The sequence below is a fragment of the Somniosus microcephalus genome, chromosome 9 (genome assembly GCF_052327205.1).
Source record: "Somniosus microcephalus isolate GS21.2 chromosome 9, FLI_Smic_1.0, whole genome shotgun sequence".
Taxonomy (NCBI): domain Eukaryota; kingdom Metazoa; phylum Chordata; class Chondrichthyes; order Squaliformes; family Somniosidae; genus Somniosus; species Somniosus microcephalus.
In genome coordinates, this window is record NC_140995.1 from 139,481,783 (window position 1) to 139,509,573 (window position 27,791).

A 27,791-nucleotide genomic window follows, 5' to 3' on the forward strand; every position below is an offset into this window, starting at 1 on the left:
ATTGCTTTAGCATGCTTTAAATTCTAGAACTGCTGGAAACCTTTTTTCTGTTGTGTCTGACTTGACCTTGATTTTTCAGCCTGTGGAATCTGACAACAGATTGAGGAAACATTTTGTATGGGAAAACACTTTAAACATTTTGTATGGGAAAAGGACATTAGAAGCACAAGGCAGATGGGTTGTACAATTCAAATCGTATTTTTTCAGGGCCATTTATTCTTCCAAAATAAATCTAATGGGAAGGTTAAATTAAACGATGAATCAGATTCTCATCAAGGCCTGTAGCTGCTCCTAGCTCATCATCCTTAACAGCAGACAGCAAGCATACTTCCAAAACGAAACACCTTTACAAATAAACCAGATAACTGACATTTAATGTTATACACAAGAAAAAGCTAAACATAGCCGCATTTATACGGTGTTGTATTAGCTCGTATCTTGATCAAGGACGCTGGTCGCAGTTTGGGCTCTGGTGGATCTCAGCGGACCCTTTTCTCTCTACCTTTTCCTTCCTTATATAAGCATGCACATGCAGACACACATACACATTGCAGTTTTCCTTTAAATGGGTAGCTGTTACCAAGCTTCTTGTTATCAGAGTTTGAACCTTTCAATAGAGAGTACAAAGTGGCTACTTTTGTCTCAGCAAAAAAAGGTAGAAACTAGGGCAAGACTCTGATAGACAAAATGCTAAGTATATTGAGTAAAATGTATGCCATTCTGGCCGCTTCCCCCCCTCCGCCGCAACCTATCTGTTGCAGGGCATCATACTCAGCTGAGTCCAAGAAAACTGTTTAGGAACATAGGAACAGGAGTAGGCCATTCAGCCCCTCGAGCCTGCTCTGCCATTCAGTGAGATCATGGCTGATCTGCGACCTAACTCCATTTACTCGCCTTTGCCCCATATCCCTTAATACCTTTGGTTAACAGAAAGCTATCAATCTCCAATTTAAAATTAACAATTGATCAAGCATCAATTGCCATTTGTGGAAGAGAGTTCTAAACTTCTACCACCCTTTGTGTGTAGAAGTGTTTCCTAATTTCACTCCTGAGAGGTCTGGCTCTAATTTTTAGACTATGCCCCCAAGTCCTAGAATCTCCAACCAGTGGGAATAGTTTCTCTCTACCCTATCTGATCCATGTAATAGCTTGAAAACTTCGATCAGATCACCCCTTAACCTAAATTCGAGGGAATACAACCCTAATCTCTCCTCGTAACTTAACCCTTGAAGTCCGGGTATCATTCTGGTAAACCTACGCTGCACTCCCTCCAAGGCCAATATATCCTTCCTAAGGTGTGGTGCCCAGAACTGCTCACAGTATCCAGGTGTGGTCTAACCAAGGTTTTGTATAGCTGCAGCATAACTTCTAACCCCTTGTATTCTAGTCCTCTAGATATAAAGGTCAGCATCTCATTGGCCTTTTTGATTATTTTCTGTACCTATTCATGACATTTTAATGATCTATGTACCTGGACCCCCAAGTCTCTTTGGACAGCCACTGTTTTTAGCCTTTCACCATTTAGAAAGTACCCTGTTCTATCCTTTTTAGAGCCAAAATGGATGACCTCACAATTGCCTACATTGAAATCCATTTGCCACAGTTTTGCCCATTCACTTAATCTGTCGATATCCCTTTGTAATTTTATGCTTCCATCTACACTGCCCACAATTCCACCTATCTTTGTCATTGGCAGATTTGGATATATGACTTTCTATGCCATCAGATATCTAAGTCGTTAATAAATACTGTGAATAGTTGAGGCCCCAACACAGACCTCTGCAGGACACCACTAGTCACCTCCTGCCAATTTGAGTACCTACCCATTATCCCTACTGCCTGTCTCCTGCCGCTCAGCCAATTTCCCGACCAGGTCAATCATTTTCCCTTAATTCCGTGGGCTTCTACCTTAATTAACAGTCTCTTATATGGGACTTTATCAAATGCCTTCTGGAAGTCCATATAAATAACTTCCATAGACATTCCCCTGTCCACTACTTTAGTCACCTCTTCAAAAAATTCAATCAGGTTTGTCAGGCATGACCTACCTTTCACAAATCCATGCTGGCTCTCTCTGATCAACTGAAAATTTTCAACGTCAGCGTTTGACAGATGAATTGTAATCGTTTGATAGCTTTGAGAAGTTCCTGTACTCAAGACTCACCAAACCTATTTTCTGAGCAGAAAGCAGATGGCTGTTGCATCGGAGAATGCAGCAGCCATCTGTCATCTCTGCCGTGGAGATTCCGGAGCCTCCGGATCCCCAACAATTGAAGCCTGCAGGAAGAAACAAAGGTAAGTAAACTTTTTCTAACACTTTTCACTCACCTCACATATTTACCTCTCCACACTTGCACCCATCACTTACCTCCATAGCGCACTTTTCGACCCCTCTCATCCCCACAGACCCACTGCTCACCTCGCTGACACTGGTGGGGTTTCCCGACGTCGGGAAGCCCGCACTTCTGTTGGAAAAATGAGGATAACCCTCTTAACTGCCTGTTAAGTGGCTGTAATCCCCTTCCCGCCTCGAGGAGACGGGACGCAGCGGGGGTCGGGTACCCGCCTCCTGGAAGATGGCACGGGGGCGGGATGGGTACCCGCCCCCAGTTTCTGCCATTTTCCCGGCAGTCCCGCCTCCAAACCCGCCTCCCCAGGGCTGGCAAAATCGCCCCCACAGTCTATACAATCACTGCCACTTGTCTATGGACTTGTTTGCGGAACATTTGGTACTTGAGTCCCTGTTTTTACTGTTTTTCAGAAGGCATTTATATGTTGTATGGACTAAAAATGCTTTCTAGTTTATATAATGCTTCCATATTGCATTTTGTTACTCTTGCCAGTGTTGTTTCTTACAAGTTAACAAGTTGGCTTTAAATTAGTGCTTCTTTCCTCAATTTGATTTGCTCCCCTCCCCTTATTTAGGTTTCCTCTATTACATACTGTGCACAAACGATTATGCAGGTAATCTCATCCCAGGCCAGTGTTAAATCTACACTAAGCAGCTGTTAGATGGTACTTGAACTCAGTCACCCATTTGATATTTCCTTGATTTGAATCGCAATAATGCATTTCATTAATGTGCAGGGAGTAGATTTGATTCTGTAGCAGGAGCCATATTTTCTCATCCTTCCTGTCATAAAAGTGAAAAGATCTTGTGGTATTATTGCTGCACTTAATGTTAAGTTGTCTCGTGCAGTTATAAAAATTAGGACTTGAGGAGCCAATGTTATGGGATACAGTAAACGAAGGTGATGTAGGTTTCTCGTTAGAAATTCTCATTATTAGGCTAGTGCGTCACTGATTTTCTAAGCTGTAATGCTATCTTGGTATATGGAGTATAATTTTGTTTGGAGAATGATGGCTACAACATGTACAGTAACTAATGTATCAGTAAAACAAAAGGCGAAACTGCAGATGCTGGGAATTTGAAACAGCAGGTCACTCAGCATCTGTAAAGAAAAAGACAGGCTGTGACATTTTGGGTGTTTATCCTTCATCAGAACTGAAGCCTGAAAGGTAAATGAGCATGTTAGTGATAAAGAGGAAAAAAAGGGGGGAGGGAAGGAGGAGAGAGTCAGCAGATACACCAATCACTGAGGGGGAATTGACGGGTTAATTGACCTGCAAACTGCTTAATAAAAGGCTTTTAGAAGATATAAAAGATTATCAGCGAGGTGACGCAGAGATATAAAAAGGACAAATGGGTAGAGGGGGGGAAAGACGCAGGAAAGGGCCACACAAACAAATTGTGAGAAATGAAGGAACAATAGAGAGAGAGAAGAAAAAAATGCAAGTGCAGCAGATCTGAATTTAAAACAGAAAATGCAGGCAAAGCATAGTAGATCTGTCAGTCTTGAGAAGAGAAAACACATCACAAGCTCACAGATCTGCTAGGACGGTGCTCTGATGAGGGTTTCCACCTCAAACGTTGACCCATCTCTGCACCTCCTAGACACTGACAGACACTCCCCACATCACAAAAAACCATTGCTGTTGAGGAAATGGAGGGTATAGCTATGGTCTGACGTTACTAATGTCAATGTGGGTCAAATAGAGAACACTTAATTTAATGGCGGCAGATACCAACACTGGTAGGGGTGGACCTCAGGCACCCACCATGGGCGAGTCTGGAAACTGCAGGCTAGGGTTCCAGGTCTGGGGTGGAGCCCACTTCAACTGATCTGTGAGCTGGTATGCCTGGTTTCACTCGGTTGATGTTTTGCCAGACCAAGGATGAGAGAAGTCCCAGCCCTGCAGAATGGAGGGCTTCGATATTAACCCTTCCTACGGGTTGGGGGGGGGTGGTGTTTAAACGGGGAACATGTCCCCAACCTGCCGCATACTCGCCCGTTGCCGTTTTTATGGCGGCGGGTAGTGTGTCGTGCAAGTGTCCTGCTTTTCATAACATATTTGAATTAGGCACCCTTCTGCCAATCGCGCCCTCTCTTCGCCCCACCCCCACCCGCTGTGATCGGCGACCTTGTCAGCGATGCCCATATCTCGAGATTGAATTCAAAAAATGTTTTTAAATTTATCTCATTGTGTGAGATATTTCTGTACTTCAAATGTACTGAAGTACTTTGAGACATCCTGAGGTCATGAAAGGCACTATATAAATGCAAGTTCATTCTTTGGTGGGATGATACTTGGGGAACAAATGACCAGAGCTGAGGTTATGAACACGCACTATTGGCAGGGAGCTTCAGCCACTGACTGTGCATATCAGGAAACTGCCAGCACACTGCTTGTGATTTTCTGTACATTAATTTTAATGGATGGAAAATAAATGGATAGCATTCCTGTGAATGCCCATTATGTGTGGCCAGTGAGTGAGGTTCCCTGCCAATAACATGCCAATTAGCTCTATGATGTTCAAACTTAGGAAGGCAGCTAAAAAGTCGAGCTTTGCATTCAACAGTTATCTCCTGGCAGAGATTTGAACTGGTTCTCTACAAATTGATAGAGTTCTGACGAAAGGTCATTGACCTGAAACGTCTGTTTCTCTCTCCACAGATGCAGCCTGACCTCCTGAGTATTTTCACCATTTTGTATTTTTATTGCAGTGTAGTTGACCCTGTTCTGTGAAACTTAAACCTGATCCTTTTACGTGGCCTTTATACCAACTGACTGCACCTAGTTTGACATATGAATAGCACTGTTGTTCGTATACTTTATTCACTGCAAATTGTATGAGTTTCAATTATTTCAGGAAATCAGTGTTGAGGTTTTAGCTGTCATATCATTCCATTAATAGAAGCTTTCTATATTGTTTAAATGGAAAGTTTATGCCAATTTAAGCAATTGTTTGCCTCTTACAAACACATAACCTTGTTAGACCTAAAGTTAGAAAAATTGGTTGTCATAGAGTCATAACAGCACAGAAGGAGGCCATTCTGCCCATTGAGTCCGTGCTGTGGTTGTAGAATACATCTCCCTGTGTTACTTCCTGAGGTAGGATCCACTGAGGAAAGTCAATGTCCATTCTGATCATGCAATGGCCATCTCCTAAACCAGCATGAGTGAGCATGAGCAGTTATTTGGGGCAATTTATATGCTTTTAGCAAGTAGTATTGTCTTAATCTGACATATCTCCTTGGTGCTACTATGCAGACTACATCTAGCTTCTAAATCCCTAGCCATTTTTTTCACTACATTGTATGTGGGGGTTGAATGAATGTACAGTAACATACTCTAGGTAAGCTCTCCCTTATTCTTTCACTCCATGTGCAAAGCTACCTTACAGCCTTTATTCTCTTTCAACCATTACTTAGAGCTGCTTTGTTCTCTTTGTGTTTATGTTTTCATCATTCGTATAATTGAGGTCTCAATGTTGCTTTGCCCAGTCAAAGAAACCGATTCAGAATGAAGTCTTATGTACAAAACTTCATTATTAGAATGCGGAAAGACCACCTGATCAAAGCGCCAACCTAATGGTCCAAATTTCTTGAAAGAACATTGTTCAATTGTGAAATGGTCACAGTTCTTATTTGTATGCAGAAATTGAACTTCTTTCAAAAGAATGCGAAAGACTGTGCCAATGGATGTGATTAATGTGATCAGATGTCTTTTGAACTTTCGCTGCCATTGTTCAAACTTATAAAAATGGTTTCTCTCTCTTAATGTAGTCCTACACAGATGGAAACCACACCAGTCACAGAGCCTTCATCTGATCCACAGCATGAGGAATGGTTTGCAAGATATTTTACTTTCTAAAACTAGCCAAACTCCTAATGGATCTTTAAAACCATATAGTTCTGCAGTATGAGCATGATGCTGTAAAATCCATTTTCAGCACGTTTGAATATATATATATTTATTGTGATAAAATCTTTGAAAAAGGACCAGTTACAGCATAAACTGCGCTAATTGTGAGGAATTGTTATTCACCTGGGTCAGTTTGAAATGCCATCTAGGACTTTAAAAAAAAATCTATGTAATATTTCCAGCAGCACAAGATGTATTTTTATTTTGTTTACCCATTTCAATTTTACATTATGATTTTGGACTCCCTACTCCTTACACAGTTCCCCAGTTGAGAGGTTGAACAGGTGACATTCTTCCAAGTCTGCCAAAAACATTCTTAACTGGCCAATAGAGTGGTTTACTTTCCCTGTGATTATCTCTTGCCCCTTTGGGAGAAAAGCCTTATATCTGCTTGGCACCTCCCCAGTATGTATTTACCTCTTTAAAGTTACATATATAATTTCAGGTACAAATGTGCAATATGTTGAAATATAATGTATATGTGAAATATAATTTGTATTTTACCTTGGGATGCCTCATTGTCTGAAAGTTTGTATTGATTGCTAAATAAACTTTTGTTCCTGTAACATAGAACTTTTTTTGTTTTGTTCAGGGATATGTTTAATCGCTGAATCAATTCATGAATTAACCATTAGCATTGCTTGACATTTGGATTTTATGCACTGTTTGCTCATTCCAGTTCACTAGAGCAAATGCAATAATACGCTACTCAGAGTGCCATAAAAATGTGCTGCATATAAAATAAAACAAAATCAAATATAACATTCAGAGCTGGGTAAGTGACTACTTGGGTTCCTCACAGGCTGAATAAAGAACTTAACAACAAATGCATGCTGAGTCCTTTTCATTTATTTTGAAATACAATATGCAGTCTCAGTGTGAGTTAGGTCCCAAAAGAAATACAGTAACAGCCAGTGTATAAAGCCACACTTGTATGGTTGTCATTTCAGAAGAAACCCTTTAAATCTGCTGGATATAAGCCGCCACACTGTACTTACAGGTGTTAAGTCTGTGTGTTATAGTGATAATTACTACACAGACTACAAGAGTAAATTCAACAGGTCTTTACTGGTTGGAGGTCGGGACTATACTGAATACAATTTACTACACAGTGCTTATATACCGGTGTGGTCACCACCGGTATTACGTATACAGCAGCCAGAGAAAGTAGTACATCTCTTAAGGTGGAACAGGCTTAAGTTCTCTTAAGGTGGAACAGGTTACATACACCACAACAGGATATGAAAAACATGCACAAAATTTGTGGCTTACACACCAAATTTTACAATCAAACCTTTCCACCATGAGGAAATGATGTAGATGAGCAAAGTATATTGTTTATTCCACGCACACTACAGCAGTATAGCCTAGCTTGGTAGGTTCTGGGGAAATTATGTGCTGAGCATGCAGATAAAGATGCCATCACGATGTTGCAGACAGGTGGTCTCCTGTACAAAACCTGTGATCTTGTACTAATTCATTCTCCATAGTTGAAGGTACTCTGTGCCTGCTGTTTGGGATGCAAGTCGACAGTCCCTCTACTGCAGTAACTTAAACTAGTCAGGCATTAATGCCTCAAACAATCAGTTAATTTAACTGGCATGACTGAATTTTCTTTTCAGGTTTCCCAGGAGAATGGAGTGTTGGCATTGAACAATAAATCTTCAGAAAATATCATATTAAGCTGTCTTTTTCAGGACAAACATACAAAAGAAAAGAAAAACGATACCCTTTAACTTATAGATATGGTTAAGTGTCATGAATGCTCAAAGGAACAATTGTTTCGTTTATATAATAACACCAGGGAATTGGCAAAATTGGCATTAGAAAACGACAAATGTTTTGTTTGCCCCTGTAGTTCTTGCAATGTAAATGCAATCTTTTATGAACTAAGGAAAAGCTAAAAAGAGATTTAACCTGAAAATTATAATCAATGGTAGATGAAAAATGATGTATTTATTTCAAATTAATGTCTGCACTGCTTGTGTGATAAATGTAATATTTAGCAGCTATTGCATCTTTTTCTAACGGAGCTTTGGGTACGCCTAGGATTCTGCTCGCTTTGTAATGTATGGTTATGTATTTTTTTATAAGGAGTAGGAAAAGTTGGGAATACTAATGGCAAAGACCCCGGGGTATTTGGTTTACTGTTGGATCATTGCTTGCCCCCCTGAGTTCTTTCCACCTTATGTTTTGTGCTCTTGTAATTTTTGTGCAGAGCAATCCTACAGCTTTCTTCAGTGTTCTTTTTTCCCCTAAAACAGACTGTGTAACCAACGGGAATAAAATGGCAACATAACATTCCATAATTTGAAACTAAAATTGCAATAATTTCAACAGTTGGAATATACTTATTGCCTTGCATGTTAATATTAGTATACACTATTACGAAAGAAATCCACACTATTAGGTAAATGAGCATGCTGAATGTGATAAACCGAGCCTCATTGTAGTTTCCTGGCAACTTTCTTCCTTTGAAAGCGATCATGAAGCACAAACATGCAAGAATGGCTAGGTACCCTATCATTGCACCAAATGCAATGTGAGAGCCTTCATTACATCTTAGGAATATCTTCTTAACATCATATATTTTCTCAGGCTGTGAACCTTGAAACACTTGCCATAGTGTACAAATTATTACTTGGATTCCTGTTCCAACGAATGTAATTAGCACTGGCTTGTGCAGTTGAACCAGTTTTCTATGGATGCTGGGTTTAAATTTAAAAGCCAAAATGATCCTAAAAGTTTTCACCAAAATACATGACATACAAAGTGTAAAGCTTATGCCAAAGGCAGGCTGCCTGATTTTACAGATATGGTCTGTTGGTTCGGCAACAAAAAATCCAACACTGCCGAAGCTAAGAACCAGTGAGATTAGAATTGGGTAACAGAGTTTCCCATCTGCAGCGTTTACAGCAGGTGTGTCCAAGTTCTTTGTAAATATTGCTGCCATTGCAAAAATTATGAGCACCCTGAATGCACTGATTGCAGTTAGTGTAATAGCAAAGCTGTCTGTCCATTGAAGGATCTCGATTGTTTTGTCAATGCATTTTTCACTGTTCTCAAGAGACCATTGTTCTTTTGGACATTTGTGACACTCGGCCATATCTAGAATGGAAGATAGAAAGACATTTACAATAGTAAACTGGTGATTTTAAACTGTTTTAGTTTATTATTTGTATCACAATTCCATTATCCAATTTTATAGGAGCTGTATTTTTTATTTCACATTATTGGTGGTATTCTACCACCGATAAACTGACAATTCATATGGACATCCAAAAAAGGACATTTGGTCCATTGGGCCTGTCCTATACTGTCATGGTGTAACTTCTACACATTCATCTTCCCAAAGCCTCTCCTGGGAAAGGCAGAAAAAAACGAAATACTTTAGGCCAATTCAGAAAAAACTGGCAAGTTCCTTTCCAACCCCTGAAGTAAATCAAACAAGTTCTGGTAGACCACAGTGACTGGGAGACAAATCCTCCAACACCTACCTACCTTCTAAATGCAGTTAAAATGGCCACTCTCAGGAACTCATCCATCGCTTCTGAATGTTTTCAGTGAATTCGCACTCACTGTTGACAACTTGTTCCATAGGACAATGACTCTCTGCAAAAAGTACCTCCTGACATCTAATCTAGTTCTTCGCTTACATAACTTCAAAAACAATTTGTATTTATATAGTGCCTTTAACATAGTAAAACATCCCAAGGCACTTCACAGGAGCATTATTAAACAAAATTTGACACTGAGTCACATAGGAGATATTAGGGCAGATGACCAAAAGCTTGGCCAAAGAGGTAGGTTTTAAAGAGCGTCTTAAAGAAGGAGAGATAGAGAGGCAGAGAGATTTAGGCACTGCCGCCAGTGGTAGAGCGATTAAAATCAGGGATCCGCAGGAGGCCAGAATTGGAGGAGCGCAGAGATCTCCGAGGGTTGTAGGGCAGGAAGAGGTTAGAGATAGGGAGGGGGCGAGGCCATGGAGGGATTTGAAAACAAGGATGAGAATTTTAAAATTGATGCTTTGCCGGACTGGGAGCCAATGTAAGTCAGCGAGCACAGGGGTAATGGGTGAATGGAACTTTGTGAGAATTAGGATATAGAGTTTCGATAAGCTCAAGCTTATGGAGGGTGGAAGATGAAAGGCCGGCCAGGAGAGCGTTGGAATAGCCAAGTCTAAAGGTAACAAAGGAATGGATGTGGGTTTCAGCAGCAGATGAGCGGAGGCAGGGTCGGAGTCGGGTGATGTTATGGAGGTGGAAGTCAACAGTCTTGGTGATGGAGCAAATATGTAGTCGGAAGTTCATCTCGGGGTCAAATATGACACCAAGGTTGACTTATACTCATGTCCCATGGTCCTCCCTAACCTGTCTAACTTAAATAGCCTGTCTACATAGACTGTGTATCATACCTTCATTATGTTAGAGACCTCAATCAAATCTCCTCAAAGTCTACATTTTTCTAGAGTTCAGAGCCCCAGCTCGTTAAACCTATCGTGGCAACTAAGGACCTTCAAACAATGTAGTGGCCTCTGAACCTTTTCCAGGGACCAAAACTAGACATAATATTCTAGCTTGACCAAGGCTTTAACCAGTGGTAGAACAGTACTACTTGTTTTATAATTATCATGGCAATATATCCTAACACCTATTTGCTTTTGCAATAGCCTCGTGGCAGTGGTCATGGACCTTCAATGACTCAAGCACTATAACACCCAGGTCTTTCTCTTGCTCATCAGCCTTGAGCATCCAACCCTGCAGGATGTACACATACTTGTAGTGGACTCTATCTCAGTGAACAATGCTATATTTATCCATATTAAAAGACCTCTGCCAGATATGGGTCCATTTCTCCATTGCCTCTAGATTTTCAATGAGTGGCGTGATACAGATAGTTCTCTTGTGAACTTTTTATAACAATAAAAGGCACATTTATATAGTGCTTTATCATGTCTCTCAGAAACATCTCAAAGCCTTTCACATAGAATTAATTATTTAAAAAGTGCAGTGGTTTCAATGTAGGTAAATAACAGCACAAGCATAAGACTGCTGAGATTCAGTTGCTGAAACCAAGAAACACGTTATCCTCTCAGCAAGGAACCCTGGCCAATTTTCTCTTCCCTAATCCAAAGTTATTCAGACCAACTCGTGTCCTGACTGAAATCATCTAATTTAGCATAGACCAAAGCTAGAACCTGGGACCTTCCTGATCTGTATGGTTCAATAATTCACTGGATCAGTCTGGATTTTGTTTAAGAATAAAGCAGATGCGAATAAACAGGTGAGTAAAACTCGTAGAAAGCGGCAATGGACTTCAGTCTTGAATTTGCCTTTTACCAGTTTTTATCTAAAGTTGTGTTTTAACAACAAATAGCGCTTATGATCAACCTTTTCTACTCCATTTAGTATTTTATCTTTCGCTATAAGATCCCTCTCATTCACCTTCTTTCAAAGCTGAACTTTTCATTACAACTTCTCCTGACTGTAGGCCTTGTGGTCTTTACTTCCAGAGATTGTATGGGCTGGATTTTACCAGCCCTGAGGAGGCGGGTTTAGAGGCGGGACTGCTGGGAAAATGGGAAAAATTGGGAGCGGGTCCCAACCCGCCTCTGAACCATCTTCCTGGGAGGCAGGTCCCCGACTCGCACAGGGACACGCCTCCTAGTGGCGGGAAGAGGATTAGAGCTAATTAACTGCCGGTTAACAGGCAGTTAAGCGGCTTTTCACCATTTTCTGCCTGCTGATGCAGGCTTCCCGACGGTGGGAAACCCCGCCAGGGTCAGTGAGGCGAGCTGTGGGTCTGCTGCAGTGTAAGTGTGCAAATGACAGCTGCAGAGGTAGTGTGATGGGTGCAATGGTGCACAGGTAAGTATGACGTGAGAGAATGTAGTGAGAAATATTTTTATTCTGTTTATATGTATCTGCAGGTGACAAGATTTGATGTTTCTGTGAAGCCTCATCTGATCGGGAGAATTGACAAATGGCTTCTGCAACCTCACATGCAGCTGCCATCTGTTTTCTCCTAAGGAGAGAGCCATTGGTGAGCCTGGGTGCAAGGGCTCACCTTTGGACAGTGATTGTCAGTGTTTGACAGCACCTCATTGCTGTCAAACATTGACAATTCATCTGTCAAAAAATTATGGGGCCTGTCCCTTTAAGAAAACAGGCAAATAAAGCGTCATGCACTGATGTCAGCTGGCACCAGCTTTCCCTTAATTGGCCGGCAAGCCCGCAGGGCGGGCTTAACAAGGTCATTCAGGGAAAATAGAGTCAGCTCATCGGATGTCGCTGGGGTCGGGACAAGAACCCGGAAACCAGCAGTCCCGCTTCCAATGCGCCTCCTCAGGTAAGATCGCGGCCAATGTTTTCCTTATGCATTAGTGATGAGAACCAAGCGCAATATTCAAAGTGCAGCCTGACCAGAGCAATAATTATGGAACCTTTGTTGTAAAATACAATAGTTGAACTAAAACAATGCAATGGTAATATTAAATTAGCCATGCAATGTGCTTTGTCCATCTGGCTTTTTGTTGACTTGTGAAGACTGTTCCCCACTGTTATTGTCAAGCAAATGTGACAATTCCTGCAAATATAGCTTGAGACCCTGCTCCACATCTTTGTCACCTCAAGGTTTAATTTCTCCAATTCTCTCCTAGCTGGGCTTTGTAGCTCCACTCTACAAAAATGTCAAGTCATCCAGAACTCTGGGGCCCAATCATATCCTGCACAAAGTCTTGCACACCCATCACTCCTGTCCTCACTGACCTCCACTAGCTCACTGTTTGCAAAATCCTTCTGCTTTCACCAACCACCATGCCCATGCACCCTGGGATTCTCTTCACCTTGCTATCTCTTTCTCCTTATTCACAAACCTGCTCAATACTCCTTCATCTGACTGCAGGGGTGAATTTCTGTGGAAGTTCTCCTGCTCATTTGCCATAACGGTGTTTACGCCATTTTTTTTCAGGGTTTCCACGGCTCTTCCACCAAAGTTACGGCAGACAAGCGGGAAAAGCCTTGCAGAAAATTACCCCCAATGTTCCTCTTACTTCCTACTTAGTCTCCACTGCTTGACAGTTAAAGTTCCTTGGGACATTTCATTATGTGAACAGCACCATATAAAAGTAAGTGGTTGTTGTTCTCAATGTTAACATAAAATGCAGCAACATTTACCATTCTGTGAAGAAAAATGATTCTTTTCACAAGGTACACATTCATAACAGCACACGGGCGTACCAAGCTTCTTCCTTTTTCCAGCTTTACACATCTTTGAGCAGTTAGAAAATATATTCTATGGAAAATAGACCAAAGACAAATTAAATGGATATCTAGCAAGTATTAATGTAAGCCATACTTGCAATTATTATGTTTAGTCTTTTTTTTAAGAGTGCTTAATACAAGTGCATGTCTCTTGACCCAATTTTCTCCTTAACACAATCCTACTGGTGACAGGATAAAGCTAGTGGGAAATCCTATGGACAATGCGAACAAATATGTCCTCTAGTTGGGATCTGATATGTATGGAGAAGAAAGTTGAAAAGAGAAAAGTTTATTTAAATGTCAAAATAGATATTTATAGCACAACAATGATTATTTTACCTACAGGGTAGTATATAAGAAGAACTGTAGTACATGGCAGTGACGCAGAAGAGGTGGGAGTGAGATGTGTACCAACATTATTTGTACCTTGAGAGTTGGTATATCCTTGAATCAAACTCCTTCCCATGTCGCTCTATGCTATTTACCAGATAAGTTTGTAGCTTTATTCAGGTGGCAGGTGTTAAAGCAGAGGGCGAGAGGCAGCAGGCTTGTTTGAACATTATTTGGACAAAAGGGTGCTACTTATTCTGCAGTCATTTTGGATTTATTTTGCTGCATGTTACAAGGAAATAGCATACCCAAAATATGTTATAAAACAATATATACAAAGTCATCTCCTTGAGTGTTTATTTTACTCTTGCTGCATTAATTTCAATGAATTTAAAAAGCTGAGTCAAGGGCAGCTACCAAAGGATGGGTGGCTACTGTAGGCCTGTAGCCAGAAAAAGCCCACGCCTTCAGGAGCAGAGGGGAGCAAATCGATAACAAAACAGGCAAGTAGAAGTTTGAAAAAAAAAGGAAAAGGTGTTAGAATAAATAGGATAACCAAAACTAGGCTGAAAAAATGTAAAATAAATAGCAAAAAATAAAAATAGGAAAGAAAGAGAATGGAAAAGAGAGAATTGGAGGAGACCAAATTAAGTAGAACTGAAGTGCTTTATTTTTTAAAAATTCTACTCTTAACTAAAACGAGCACTTAAAATAATTATGTAGGGTTGATATTACACTAGTAAAGCTGCTACTGACAATTACTGTTGTAATAGGAGTGTTCAGTTTAACGTCATGGTGTGTGAACTGAAATAAAATTATCTGATCCAGGAGTTATGGCAGTCTAAAGGTTAAAATGATGAGATGCCTAATTAGTGTAGATGTAAGGAGGTTATTGAACTTAGATTGTGATCACAGAACTAGTGCATGAATACAAAATTAACAAGCCTCCAGCAAGACTAAAGATTAAAAGACATTTTTTTTTCTTTTTCTCACTGAGTAACAGACTCAATTCCCCGAAAAAGCAATTAATGGTATTATGATTAACTATTTAAAATAGGACTGGATGCACAGAGGTTCAAATACTCCATGGAACATAGTGGTTCGTGGACAGAGTCACAATAGGGCAAATGGTACAGTCAAGCTAATCTGGTGATGTTGTGTGGTGAGGTTTGATAAGGCTAAAACAAATAGGGCTATCCTTCATTCTTACACATCATAAGATTGTAACTTTTATTGTAAGACAGCACAAATCTGCAGTTTAGATTTGGGCCTGAAGCATTTTGAGTGGAATTGCATGCTGGAATAAAGCATAATGATTGTATCAGTATATGTCACCTGGCTGTTGCTGAACTAATACAGTAGTATTATTAAAATATTTTCTTCAAAATTCCTGTGGTGGTTACACCTGAGAAAATACCGATAATAAAAATATTAGTTATACGCATTCTCCAAGTTAGCATTTCTGAAACTCAAGCTTTTGTGGCACATTGGGGGAGAAATTCGGTATCGCCCCATTAGGGGCGCCAACTTTTAAAAGTTGAAAAAATTAGCGGCAGGCCTTTTACAACTTTTTAAAAAATTTGGGGTTTGCTCTCCAGGAAGAAAGTGGAGTGCTAAATCAAGCTGTGCAGCGCTGCTGCGTTGGAAGCGCCTTCCCTCCCTTAAAAGGAAGGGTCATCGCTGCAGGCTCTGCAAGGGCAAAACTTACCTGGTCTCCGATGGCAGCCACAATCCAGCCCGATCAGCCCAATACACTGCAGCAGAGTGCCAGGCTGATCGATCGCTGGCGAAGATGAAGGAAAAAAAAAAGAGAGAGAGCATTTCAGAATTTTATTTACTTACCTCGGCCACCTCGCCTTTAAGTATCAACCCCGAAGTGCCCGGCCTCCCGATGAACGCCTCCTGCAGCTGCCGGTGTTTTCACCTGGCGATGCTGCATGGGGCGGAACCGAAGTTCGGGCCTGGGGTGATGCGCATGGCAATGACGTCGTGATCTCCGGGCGAAGGAGATCGGGACACAACGCCATAACCGCCGCCGCAAACCTCCCGCTGAATATAGCGGGAGTCGATCTTCTTGCCGCGCCTGGTCGGTAAGTGCTTAGCGCCCTGTTATCGCCCCCCCCCCCCGAGATGATAACGGGAGGCACTAAGGAGGCCAATTTATAGGCCCAAATTTCTTTCTTTTATCCCCAGTCAGTCACTCTGGCCTTTTACCAGAGTGCTGGGTGGTCTGCTCTGTTTAGCAGCTCCCTACAGCAGATCAACCAGAATCATCATCCCAGTAGACCAAAGGATCCAAGCCTCCCTTGTTGCTGTGGTGTCTGCATTGGTATTGCAACGCGTTGTCCCACTGGGCAGCCTCCGAAGTTGGATGTTTATAAGCTGCACTTAACGACTGGCATTCAAATAGTTGAGATATTTTGCTTGCTGTCAGCATTGATTAAAGGTACACATTCACCTGGATTGACACCTTATTTGCCTCACTAGAAATAATTAGTTGTCGCTGCATCGGATTATCAAAGTCATACAAATATCAACTTTTTTTTTCAAATAACATTTTGTCGTTGAGGAACATTGTAATCAAAAGTTTATGAATTCTACAGCTGGGACTGTGGAACTATGGACGCGCCAATCTCCCCACTTCTGATATCTGCAGCCCAAGGTGGCAAACCACCTTGGAGAAAATCAAATTTCAGTGTCCTTCCTAGCTGCTGATCCAGAATGGCACTGGCGTATGTGGTTTATAGATGACTAGCACCCTCTCTTGGTTGAAATAGTCTCAAGGCAGTGAGCAGTTATGGAGTGTGAAGTAAATGGTACGAAAGATTAAAGAAAGAAACATAGAAGCAGGCCATTCGAGCCTGCTCCGCCATTCAACGAGATCATGGCTGATCATCCAAACCCTAGCACCCGGTCCCTACACCGACAGCCATCCCACCCAAACCCTATCCCCGTAACCCCACGTATTTAATCCCCCCTAACACTAAGGGGTCAATTTTTTTATCATGGCCAATCAACCTAACCCGCACATCTTTGGGCTGTGGGAGGAAACCGGAGCACCCGGAGGAAACCCACGCAAACACGGGGAGAATGTGCAAACTCCACACAGACAGTCACCCGAGGCTGGATTTGAACCCGGGTCCCTGGCACTGTGAGGCAACAGTGCTAACCACTATGCCATCGTGCTATAAGTGTAATAAGTGCTATAAGAGATAAGTGTAAGAAAGTGGGCTTGAGTATACACATCTAAAACCACTACAATGTGCAATTATATAACGCCTTTAACATAGGAAAACATTCCAGCTATCAGGCAAGAATTGACACTGAGCCATTAGGAGGGGTGAGGTGGGTTTTAAAGAGGGTGGTAAAAGAGGTGAGGGACATGGAGAGGCTTAGAAATTTAGGGAGGGAATTCCAGAGTGTGGGACCTAGATGGCTGAAGGCACAGCCATCAATAATGGGGCAAAGAAAGTTTTGTTGCCAGAGTCAAAGGAATAGAGAGTTCTGGGATGGGGGAGGGGCAGGAGGGGGTGGGGTTAGTAGGGTTCTGAGGTTATAGAGATAGGAAAGTGAGAGGCATTGAAGAGATTTACATACAACGGCCTGGAGTTTCCGCTCAATTGTGTTGGTTTTTTCAGTGCAATTCATCGAAGATCGGCATAACTGCCGCAAAAGATCACGGAATTTTAAGCGAAATTTGCGTTCAGCGCAAGTCGAGTTTCTACGATTTTTTACGCTAGTTTTAAAAACATTGCACTGGAAACAGGCCTCGCCCACAAAATTGGAACGCTCCCAGGATGAATTAATCACCATTGGGAGTTTCCACTAATTGCACTCGTTTGCAGACCTTCAGGAAGGCTTTAAAAACTAAGCTGGTTCCTTTGGGAACAAGGACACTAATAGGAATGTTTTAAAAGCTCTTAAATGTGATTTTTGTTTTAATTTACTAAGAAACTGACTAATGTACCCCAATATAACTAGAAAATAGTTTTTGAAAGTGAATTCCAGTAATTTAAAATCGGGTTACTCAGCTGTGGGAGATTGATATTGTGATTTAAAAAGCTTATATTTTTGTGATAAACTGCTGTGCTTTAATCAAACTTCACCACGTTACCACTTTTAAATATATAAAGGAAAAATGTTTGAAGCAATTTTTTTTTTAAATTACATTTTAAAACGCTGCCCGATTATGCTGGGTCCTGGCAGATTTTGCTTTCGGTGATAGGCAAATGAGTTTGAGCAGAAATGCGAGGAAAATTGGCAATTGCACCCAAAGAGGAAACTCTACCCCAATACCGAGAATTTTTTGTGAATGTTTGGGGACTGGGAGCTAATGTAGGTCAGCAAGGACAGGAGCGAGGGATGAGTGGGTGTTGCTGCAGGATAGGATACGGGCAGCAGAGTCTTGGACAAGCTGAAATTTACAGAGCAGGGAGGATGGGAAGATGAGCTGAGGCATGGATGGAAGCAGGTGATGGAATGGAGGTGGAAGTAGGCGGTCTTTGTGATGGAGAGTATATGGGGTCAGAAACTCAGCTTGGGATCGAATTGTACATGGAGGTTGCGAACAGTCTGGTTCAGCCTGAGAGAGTGGCCAGTGAGGGGGATAGAATCGGCGGCGAGGGTATGGAGTTTATGGTGCGGGCTTCAGCCTTCCCAATGTTTAACTGGAGGAAATTGCAGCTCATTCAAGACTGGATGGGAGTGACTGGATTGCTCTACAGAGAGCTGGCATGGACTCGATGGGCCGAACAGCCTCCTTCTGCGCCGTAATGACTCTAATAATGACTCTCTATTGGAGAAACTGTTTGACAGCACAGAGGCCATGGAGAGATCGAGAGAGGTGGTGGAGAGGTCGATCTGGGTGTCAGCAACGTACATGTGGAAGCTGACCTAATGGGCAGGATTTTCGTTGGGCCGTGGAGGCGGGATTGGAGGAGTGTGGGGGGTTAAAATCCCCAAATCGGGGGTCCCAAACCCATCCCGCCCCCAACCTGCCTCCATGCCAGTTTCAAAGGAGGCGGGTACCCGCCCTGCACTGGGACCCGCCTCCCCGAGGCGGGAAGGGGATTAGTGCCAATTAACTGCCTGTTAACAGGCAGTTTTTAGCCTAATTCCTATTTTTAACGTTGAAGTGTGGGATTCCCGACGGCTCCAAACCACGCCAAGTTAGAGGATGCGGACTGTCGTGATGAAGGGCTTGGAGGGGTCGAGATGTCCAGTGTTCAGGTGAGTGATGGGTGCATGAGTGCAAAGGTAAGTGTGTTTGGTGTGTGTAAAGTGTTTAAATAAGTTTTACATACCTTTACTTACCTTTACAGCCTTCCTTCCTTCAGGTCTCGGGAGTCCCTCATCTCACCGGCACAGAAAGCAGAATGGCTGCGAGCTGTCAAAAATTGCAGCATTCAGCTTTCTGTTCCAGGGAGATCTCTAAATCATCCTGAGAGGAATGAATTCACTTAGAATACAGATTGTCAGTGTCTGACAGCTTCAAACAGTTGTGAAACACTGATATTTCATCTGTCAAAAGATCTTGACAGATGAAATGTCAATCTGTGATGTCTCCTGTTGCCGGGTAGCCTCTAATTGGCCTGCTGAGCCCGCTGGGCAGGCTCAACAAGTTCAATCAAGTCAAAATCGCGTGGGTTGGCTGGAACTCGATGGAGGCGGGACTACAACCCCGAAAGTTGTAGTCCCGCCTCCTATCCGACGACTCAATGAAAATCCAGCCCTATGTCTTCGAATGATGTCACCAAAAGGGCAGCATGTAGATGAGGAAGAGGGCAAATATAGATCCTTGGGGGATGCTAGAGGTAATGGTGCGGGGGCGGAAGCAGAAGCCAATGCTGGAGATGCTCTGATTACAATTAGATTAGATCGGCAAGAGTGGAACCAAACGAGAGCAACCCACACTAAGTGGACAATGGAAGAGAGATGTTGAAGGAGGATGCTGTGGTCAACTATGTCAAAGACTGCAGAAAGGTGAAAAGGGCGAGGAAGGATCATGCATCATAGTCACAATCACAGCGGATGTAATTTGTGAATTTGATTAGGTTCATTTCAGTGCTGTATCAGGGGCAGAAAACTTATTATGAAGATTCAAACAAGGAGTTTTGGGAAGGCAACAACCTGTTCAAGGACTTTGAAGAGGAAAGGGAGGATGGAGATGAGGGAATTGTTTGCAAGACCAGATGGTTTGAGGAGAGACATTTACAATGTCAGCTAGCAAGGGGGCTAGGAAAAGTTGAGTAGTCAGTAGTTTAGTGGGAATGCTATCAAGTGAGCAGGAGGTGGATCTCATGGACAAGATCAACTCAGAGAGGGCACGAGAGAAGATAAGAGAGAAACTAGGGATAGATACCAGGGCTAGGGCAGGGGGCATTCTGAGGAAGGTTTGGCATGATGGGCAAGGGGAAAAGCAGCAGAGGCAGCTAAACAGATGGGGTGGAGGGGAATTTTGGATTGGGGTCGGGTGGGAGGTTAAGTGTTAAGAATGTGAATCCCAACCCCGACCCGCCCACATCCGGGTTTCATAGAATCATAGACATTTATAGCACAGATGGAGGCCATTCGGCCCATTGTGTCTGTGCCGGCCAAAAAAGAGCTATCCAGCCTAATCCCACTTTCCAGCTCTTGGTCCGTAGCCCTATAGGTTACGGCACTTCAAATGCATATCCAAGTACTTTTTAAATGTGCTGAGGTTTTCTGCCTCGACCACCTTTTCAGGCAGTGAGTTTCAGACCCCCACCACCCTCTGGGTGAAAAAGTTCTCTTCAACTCCCCTTTAATCCTTCTACCAATTACTTTAAATCTATGCCCCCTGGTTATTGACCTCTCTGCTAAGGGAAATTGGTCCTTTCTATCCACTCTTTCTAGACCCCTCATAATTTTATACACCTCAATTAAATCTCCTCTGTTCCAAAGAAAACAACCCCAGCCTATCCAATCTTTCCTCCTAAGTATAATTCTCCAGTCCTGGCAACATCCTCGTAAATCTCTTCTGTACCTTCACTAGTGCAACCACATCTTTCCTGTTAAACGGAGGCAGGACGGGGGGGCGGGCAGCCAACCTGCTCCCAGGAGGGGGTTGGCTGCCTGCCTTCTGGGTTTCCCTTGCTCTACCGGGCCAGACTTCTGGGTTTCCCATGCTCTACTGGGACCTCTGCTCCCAGCAGGTCAAAAACTTAAAATTCCAGCCATGGTCTCATTCTCCTCGCATTTCTTTTGGAGGTGACAGTGGAGGACACAGGGGAGAGGAGTTTAAGGAGCTGCTTGATAGTGGAGAAAAGAAGACAGGGGTTATCTTTGTTCTGCAGAATGATCCTGGAATTCAGAGTAGTTTTGGCATATAAGAGCAAGGCTCAATTGAGCTTGATGTTGTCCAGCCAGATCTGGTGATGGATGGCTAAATCAGTCGTGCGGCAGTCTGTAGTTGGCTAAGCAATGTGCTGTGTTATGCAAGGATAAATTATATCCTGGGATGCATGCTTTTATTCTTATAAATGTGTTTTAATAGGAAATATATCTTAATGGATACTCATTACACTTGGAGAAAAGAACTGCAGGGTTTATCAAGCAATATAAAAGTTACCTGGATAGCATTCTGGAAGCTGTGATCACTAATGTATATTTTTTTGTTGACCAGTTTATATTCACCAACAACGTTAAACTCCACACTTCCATTGACCGTCTTCCAGTTTAGTAAATCGTATCCATTTGTGGAATCTCCTGCCTCGTTAAATTTAAATTCACCATCTTCTTCAACAAAGCTAACATTCTTCAGCTCTTTTAATAGCTGCAAATGAAAATGGCATTTACTTAAAAAAAAATATTGAGTGTACATTAGAACAAGTTCTAATTATGCTAAGCTTCACTGCATATGTAATTACATTAATTTACAAGTTCGGTTCAGTGCTAGGATGTTAATTCATGCTCTAAGAACATAAATTAAAGTATTAATGTTTATGTAAATTTAAAACAAAATAAGAACAAATAGGAGTTTTACTTAGCACATATTTTACGGCACTTGCTTAATCTAATATGTGATGTCATTACAGCAATTTGTGATTTAACTATTAAAAATAGATTACTAAATCAGGGATGAATATTTTGACCCTTTAGAATACAGCTTTGAAATGAGCAAAATTCAAGAGTTTAGTAAGTTGGAAGCAGAAAGTACCAGCAACAGCACTGACTTATGTAGACTCAGTAAAACAACCAGGGTTCTGACACGAGGCCTGATTTTAACAGTACAGGAATCATGCGGGTGGGAAGCCCCCATGACGTTGTCAGTGTGAGACTCGAGCCATCTTAACTCCCAGACTTCATTAACATTTGAAGGGTGGGCTGCTCTCCTGACCGCCTGCAGCTCTCCCGTGTGGCCCGTGCAATTTCCGGTGCGTTCCATGACTGTACTTAAAGTGAGGGTGCACCTCTTAAATCAAGCTTGTATCCCCAGCTTGCATTTTCCAGTCAACAGAGCTTAGTTGAAGAATTGCCATCTGCTTTCCTGATGCATCCCTGGTGGTCCTAGTGAGAGCCAGGAGGGAGGTATTGTTCCCCAGCACCCCCAGGAGCTGCAGGAGGTTCCCCAAGGCCTCTGTCGAGCAGGTCTGACAGGGTCAGTGCCAGCAGTATCACTCCTAGCACCTGGGGTCAAGGTAGAAAGAAGTTTAATTACCTCACAAGAGCAGCAAGGGTGAGTACACCTCTTCATATCGCACCTCTCTCAACATGCGAAAGCTGCAACATTAAATAAATTTAAAATGGAGATAGACATTTTCCTAGCAGATAAGGGAATTAGGGGTTACGGGGAGAGGGCAGGGAAGTGGACGTGAGTCTAGATTCAGATCAGCCATGATCCTATTGAATGGCGGAGCAGGCCCGAGGGGCCGTATGGCCTACTCCTGCTCCTATTTCTTATGTTCTTATCTGACAACACACCTCTCCCCCCCCCTCCCCCACCACTCAACTATCACCTTCACTCCATCACATCCTTCAACATACAATCACAAAGCCATATTAAAACACCTTTTTCTCATTCCAAACACATTCACCTCTCACTCTCCTCACCATAGAGTAACACCAGTCTCTTCTCACATACTACCACTTGCACAACCACCAACTCATCCATTGGCTGCCATGCAGACCCTGGACTCCACAATGGAGAGAATGTTCAATCAAATGGATCGGGGCTTTGAAGTGATCAGTCATCTTCTTCAATCTGCTCTCCCGGAGATCACTAGAAATGATGAGCCCCAGACCCAAGGGAGTGGCAGTGGTGCAATGGGAGCAGTGCGTGCTGCCGCCCCCCCCCCCGCCACAAAACAAACCAGTATCAGCCATGGTGCCAGCAAGTCAGCCGGGCCAGATCGCTCTGGCAGCAGTCTAGTTGCAGCAGTCTGCGGCCTGGCCCTCACAGACTTCAATATCTCAAGGGTCCCCACATGAGAAACAGCAGCCTTCCACCAACTCTGCTCATAGGGAGCACCTCATAGGCATAGTAAAGCTAGGAAACCTTCTTTAAAGAAAGATGTTGGACTACTGTTAGAAATCAGGGATGTCCAAAATATATATGGTTTTGCGGATAAAACTGTGACGCAAGTAATGCTGTATTTACATGATTGTATTAGAACTAGAGGCAGAAAGTCTCTTCAGACTAGTCTTAGAATAATTAGATAGATGCGTAGAATCTGCCTGTGTTTTGGTTCCCTGCGGATGTTATAGCATTCTGTAGTGTGATGGTCATAAATAATCTTGTTTTCAAGTTAGGATTTCAACCTTGTTGATGTTGCTCTCAAAGGACTAACTAAGGCTCAATGCCTATGTTTCTTCTTGTAGTGTATGTACCCGTCTATCTTTAAGGGAACTATTGAATGTAACCGTTCACCTTTAAGGGAACTACTTTAGGTGTGGCACTATTTGTTTGGCTTCTGTATACTGTAATACCGATAGTGACCACACCAGTATATAAGTGTTGTGGCATGATTGCTGGGGCAGATTCGCCCGGACCTTCGAATAGTAAAGACTTGTTTGTTTGTTACTTCTGAAGTCTGTGTATTTATTAACTGCACAACCCACAGACTTTACAGTGGCGACGAGTCCGATCGTACCCTGCGGCAAGATTACCAAAAGCAACGAAGAGCGTCGAAGAGAGACAACTGCCCTCGTCGTGCTACCAAAAGAAAACACGAGGCTGCAACAACAGAAAGCAGGAAGACTAACAACAAAAGCTGTATCAGCAACAGGCACTGACTACCCTTCTGCCACGGTGCGGAGTGAGCCGACCAGCAAGAAACAAGGCGGCCGAAGAGACTGTGAGTAGGGGAAGGGGTAGAAGTATCCGGAGGATAAGGGCAGAGCACTCGACCTCGGTCGAGGGGGAGCTGTGCCGGCCAAAAGTCGGGTCCAACGGCGTCGGGTGACAGCCGGACCGCGATCGGCGGGAAAAACCCGGGCAGCGACCGCAGCCACGAAGCGCTGAGCCTGTGAGTAGGCGCGGGAAGAGAAACCCAGCCGCAGCCGGGGAGGGAAACACCGGTCTGCGAGAGGGCTGGGGAGGCGAACGGGAACCGTGCGGGTGAGAGCCGGGTGCGGAGAGAGAGACTGCGAGGAGCCAGTCCAGCGGCTGAGCTGTTCTCCACCAACGGGGTACTCAGAGCCGGCAAAACCGAACGTGCGGGAGTGGGTGAGAGACACAGCCAAAAACGGGGTGAGAGACTGCGCGAGAGCCAGTCCAGCGGCTGAACTGTTCTCCACCAACGGGGTACCCAGGGCCGGTAGCACCGAACGTGCGGGTGAGAGAGCGACAGAGCCGGGTACGGAGAGAGAGACTGTGCGAGAGCCAGTGCAGCGGCTGAACTGTCCTCCGTTAACGGGGTGTACCCAGCGCCGGTAGAGCCGTGCGGGCGGGAGGAAAAGACATAGCCGAGTAAGGGGAGCTGTGCGAAAGCCAGCCAGCGGCTGAACCTGTCCGCTGTGGGGGAAGCGTACCCCTTCCACCGGGAAGAAATGCGGGAAGCCGCCATTAAGCGGAGAAGACGCCAGAAGCGGGAAACCGCCATTGAAGTGGGCGGGGCGAGAAAGGAAGAGCGGGAAACCGCCATTTTCGCGGGAAAACCGCCATCTTAGAAATACACAAATAAATAAGAATACTTAAAGAAATACTGGTGCTGCTCCCAAGGGAAGAAAAATGCCTAAGCGAGGGAATATTAACGACTTTAATTCAGAAATAGAAGACTGGGCCACGTACGTGGAACGCATAGAGATCTATTGCGAAGCCAACAAAATAGAGGAAGACGACAAGGCGATAACATTGCTAAACTCGATGGGGGCAAAAACATACGGGCTCTTGAAGCATCTAATAGCACCAAATAAACCAGCGGATCAGACCTTCAAAGAGATTGTGGCTGTGCTGAAGGACCACTTGAACCCCACACCGCTGATGCTGGCTGAACGATTCAAATTCTACGCAAGAACGCAGAAGAAAGACGAAAGCAATGCGGAATACCTGGTCGAACTGCGTAGGCTAGCGAAATACTGCCAGTTCGGAGAGAATCTGACAGAAGCGCTGCGGGACAAGTTCGTATGCGGATTGTCCAAAGAAAGGACGCAGAAGCGACTACTGGAAGAGAACGACCTCACACTGGACAGGGCTGTCCTTATAGCTGCATCACACGAAGCCGCAGCGAAAGGAACGGCGGAAATGCAACTAAAGGCGGCGGCACTCGGGGTGGACCAAATTACTTCTAGCACAACAAAATGCTACCGTTGTGGGAAGACAACGCATGACCAGAATCAATGCTGGTTTAAGAACCAAGAGTGTAGGAAGTGTGGCAAACTGGGTCACATCGCGAAAGTATGCCGGTCCGGGAAAAAGACCAATAATCAAAGGAAGCCACCACCAGAAAAGTACAACAAGGTACACAAGGTGGCTGAGAAGAGTTCAGACGAACAGAATTCAGACTCAGACCCAAACAACCAGGAGCTGGGTAGTCTGAGAATCCACAATGTGGGTAAAGAAACGGATCTACAGGCCATCTGGGCCATACTAAAAATAGCTGGAGTCCAAGTAAGAATGGAGCTGGACACTGGATCAGCTCTATCAGTCATCAACCGAAGGGACTACCACCGGCTATTCTCTCACATACCTTTAAGAAATACCAAGTTCGTATTACAGACATACACGGGGCATAACGTATACCCCGTGGGGAAAATAAGAGTCAAGGTGAGAGATAGGGGTAAAGAACACCCAAGAATGAACTTGTACGTATTATCTGAGGGAGGACCACCACTTCTAGGACGGGAGTGGATTAAGAAAATAGACATGGAATGGCATTACCTAAAAGCCATAATGAGGGAGGACTCGGTGCAAGCTATTAGCTCAGATTCTGAAATGGATGATGATAAGACCAAGTCGGAAATGGAAGACAAGGCTAAAAGGGACTTGCCGATGATGGGAAAGAAAACGAAGACATGCAGAAGGACTTATGGTACCAAGAAGAATAAAGCTGCAGAGCAGAACTCCAGGTTGACAGAGAATTCTGAGCCTGTTCAAGCAAAGGATTCATCCATGACGGAAGAACACCGAGCTCGGACGCAAACTTATGTCAAAGTACGACAACAATTAGAACAGTTGAGTGACCGTCTCGTACAGGAGATGAAAAATATGGAAAAGTTCTGGGACACCGAATGGGGGAACCTGGAAAGACTACAGAGACAGCTAGCTCAAGCAGAGAGCGACCATAGAGCCATCATGGTCAAATACCAATCACATTCCCCTGATGCTGTTCAGGAACTAGAATATTTACAGAATGAACCAAAGGAAGAGGAATCTTCAGGGAGCCAGGATTTTATTCCAGTTCTTCTCTACGACTCCTTACAAGCAGAGTGTGAGAAGTTGAAAGAACAGTATGAACAGGCCCAGGCTACAATTCTGGAGGGGGTTAACTCGGCAGCCTCCGAAAAGCTAGTTTCAGTAGAAGCATATGAACAACTAAAGGTTGAACATGAGCAAGAAGTCCAAAGGCTGCAGGAAATTCTTGATGAACTCAAGGCCAAGACAGACTCATCGATAGAAGCTCCATCCATAGATGAGCAATTAGAGGTGAAAATCATGGCAGAGCATGAAAGACAGGATGTCCAAGAACTTATAAAAACATTGAAGGACACCCAAGACAAGTATGAGGCGGCAATGACCGAGGTTCAACAACTTGAAGAACAGATTCAACTGGGAATCCTTTCAGTGGAAGAACAGGACACTTAAGAATGGTCCCTGAACATGAACTAGAGAGCATCAGGGCGCAACTTTGCCGAGCGCTGGAAGCCAAAGTTCAAGAGGAACATAAGGTGGAAGTATTGGAGAAAGAGGTGGATGAAATGGAGAAGACTCTGATCCACCATGTTCCCAGGGAAGAGTTAACGGTCGGCCAACTCCTTCATATGCTGAAGGACAAGACTTGGCAAGGGGAACAATCTGAACACGAGCTTCAATCTTCAGGGGGAACGAGTTCGGAGCTCTCAAAAGTCACGGAGATAGCTGAGGTGGCAACACAAATTTTACAAGGATGCCAAAAGTACATTGAATCACGTCAAGGTGAACAGAAGAATGTGGAAACCGTTATTTCAGTAGAAGGGTTAAATAGCCTGATAACGCAATTACCGATGGAAAGGAAGGTATTGAACTCACAAATGAGGTCCGTCGTGAAGGAATGGCAGATAACCCAGGAAGAGCGGGATGAATATGAATGCATGGAGAAGGCTTTTCAAGAAAGATGTTTAGGGAAGGAACCACCGTCAGCTAACGTCCAGACGGGTGAGGAGGAAGAAGAAGGCTCTCTCGCTGGCCTAACTCAGGACGAACCTGAATATTACCATGACCTGTTGAGTGACACTGAATATTACGAGGATGTGGTCTGCCCAGCTTGTGATGAA

General features: G+C 43.6%; 2 protein-coding genes across 7 annotated transcripts in view; one reads left to right on the forward strand and one right to left on the reverse strand.

The window, feature by feature from the left end:
* Positions 1-6,833, forward strand: part of fam184ab (family with sequence similarity 184 member Ab) — a 106,263-nt gene extending 99,430 nt beyond the window's left edge. For all 6 annotated transcript variants that reach the window (XM_085997319.1, XM_085997320.1, XM_085997312.1 and 3 more), the window contains one exon: positions 6,129-6,833. In XM_085997319.1, coding sequence (XP_085853445.1) covers positions 6,129-6,216 — 88 coding nt within the window. In that variant the 3' untranslated portion in view covers positions 6,217-6,833. The remainder of the gene's footprint in view (positions 1-6,128) is intronic.
* Positions 6,834-6,946: 113 nt separating this feature from the next.
* Positions 6,947-27,791, reverse strand: part of LOC147112723 (G protein-coupled receptor family C group 6 member A-like) — a 46,054-nt gene continuing 25,209 nt past the window's right edge. The window contains exons 4-5 of the mRNA XM_085998209.1: positions 21,451-21,654; positions 6,947-9,412 (exon numbers count right to left, since the gene is read on the reverse strand). Of these exons, the coding sequence (XP_085854335.1) occupies positions 8,423-9,412; positions 21,451-21,654 (1,194 nt within the window). The 3' untranslated portion in view covers positions 6,947-8,422. The remainder of the gene's footprint in view (positions 9,413-21,450; positions 21,655-27,791) is intronic.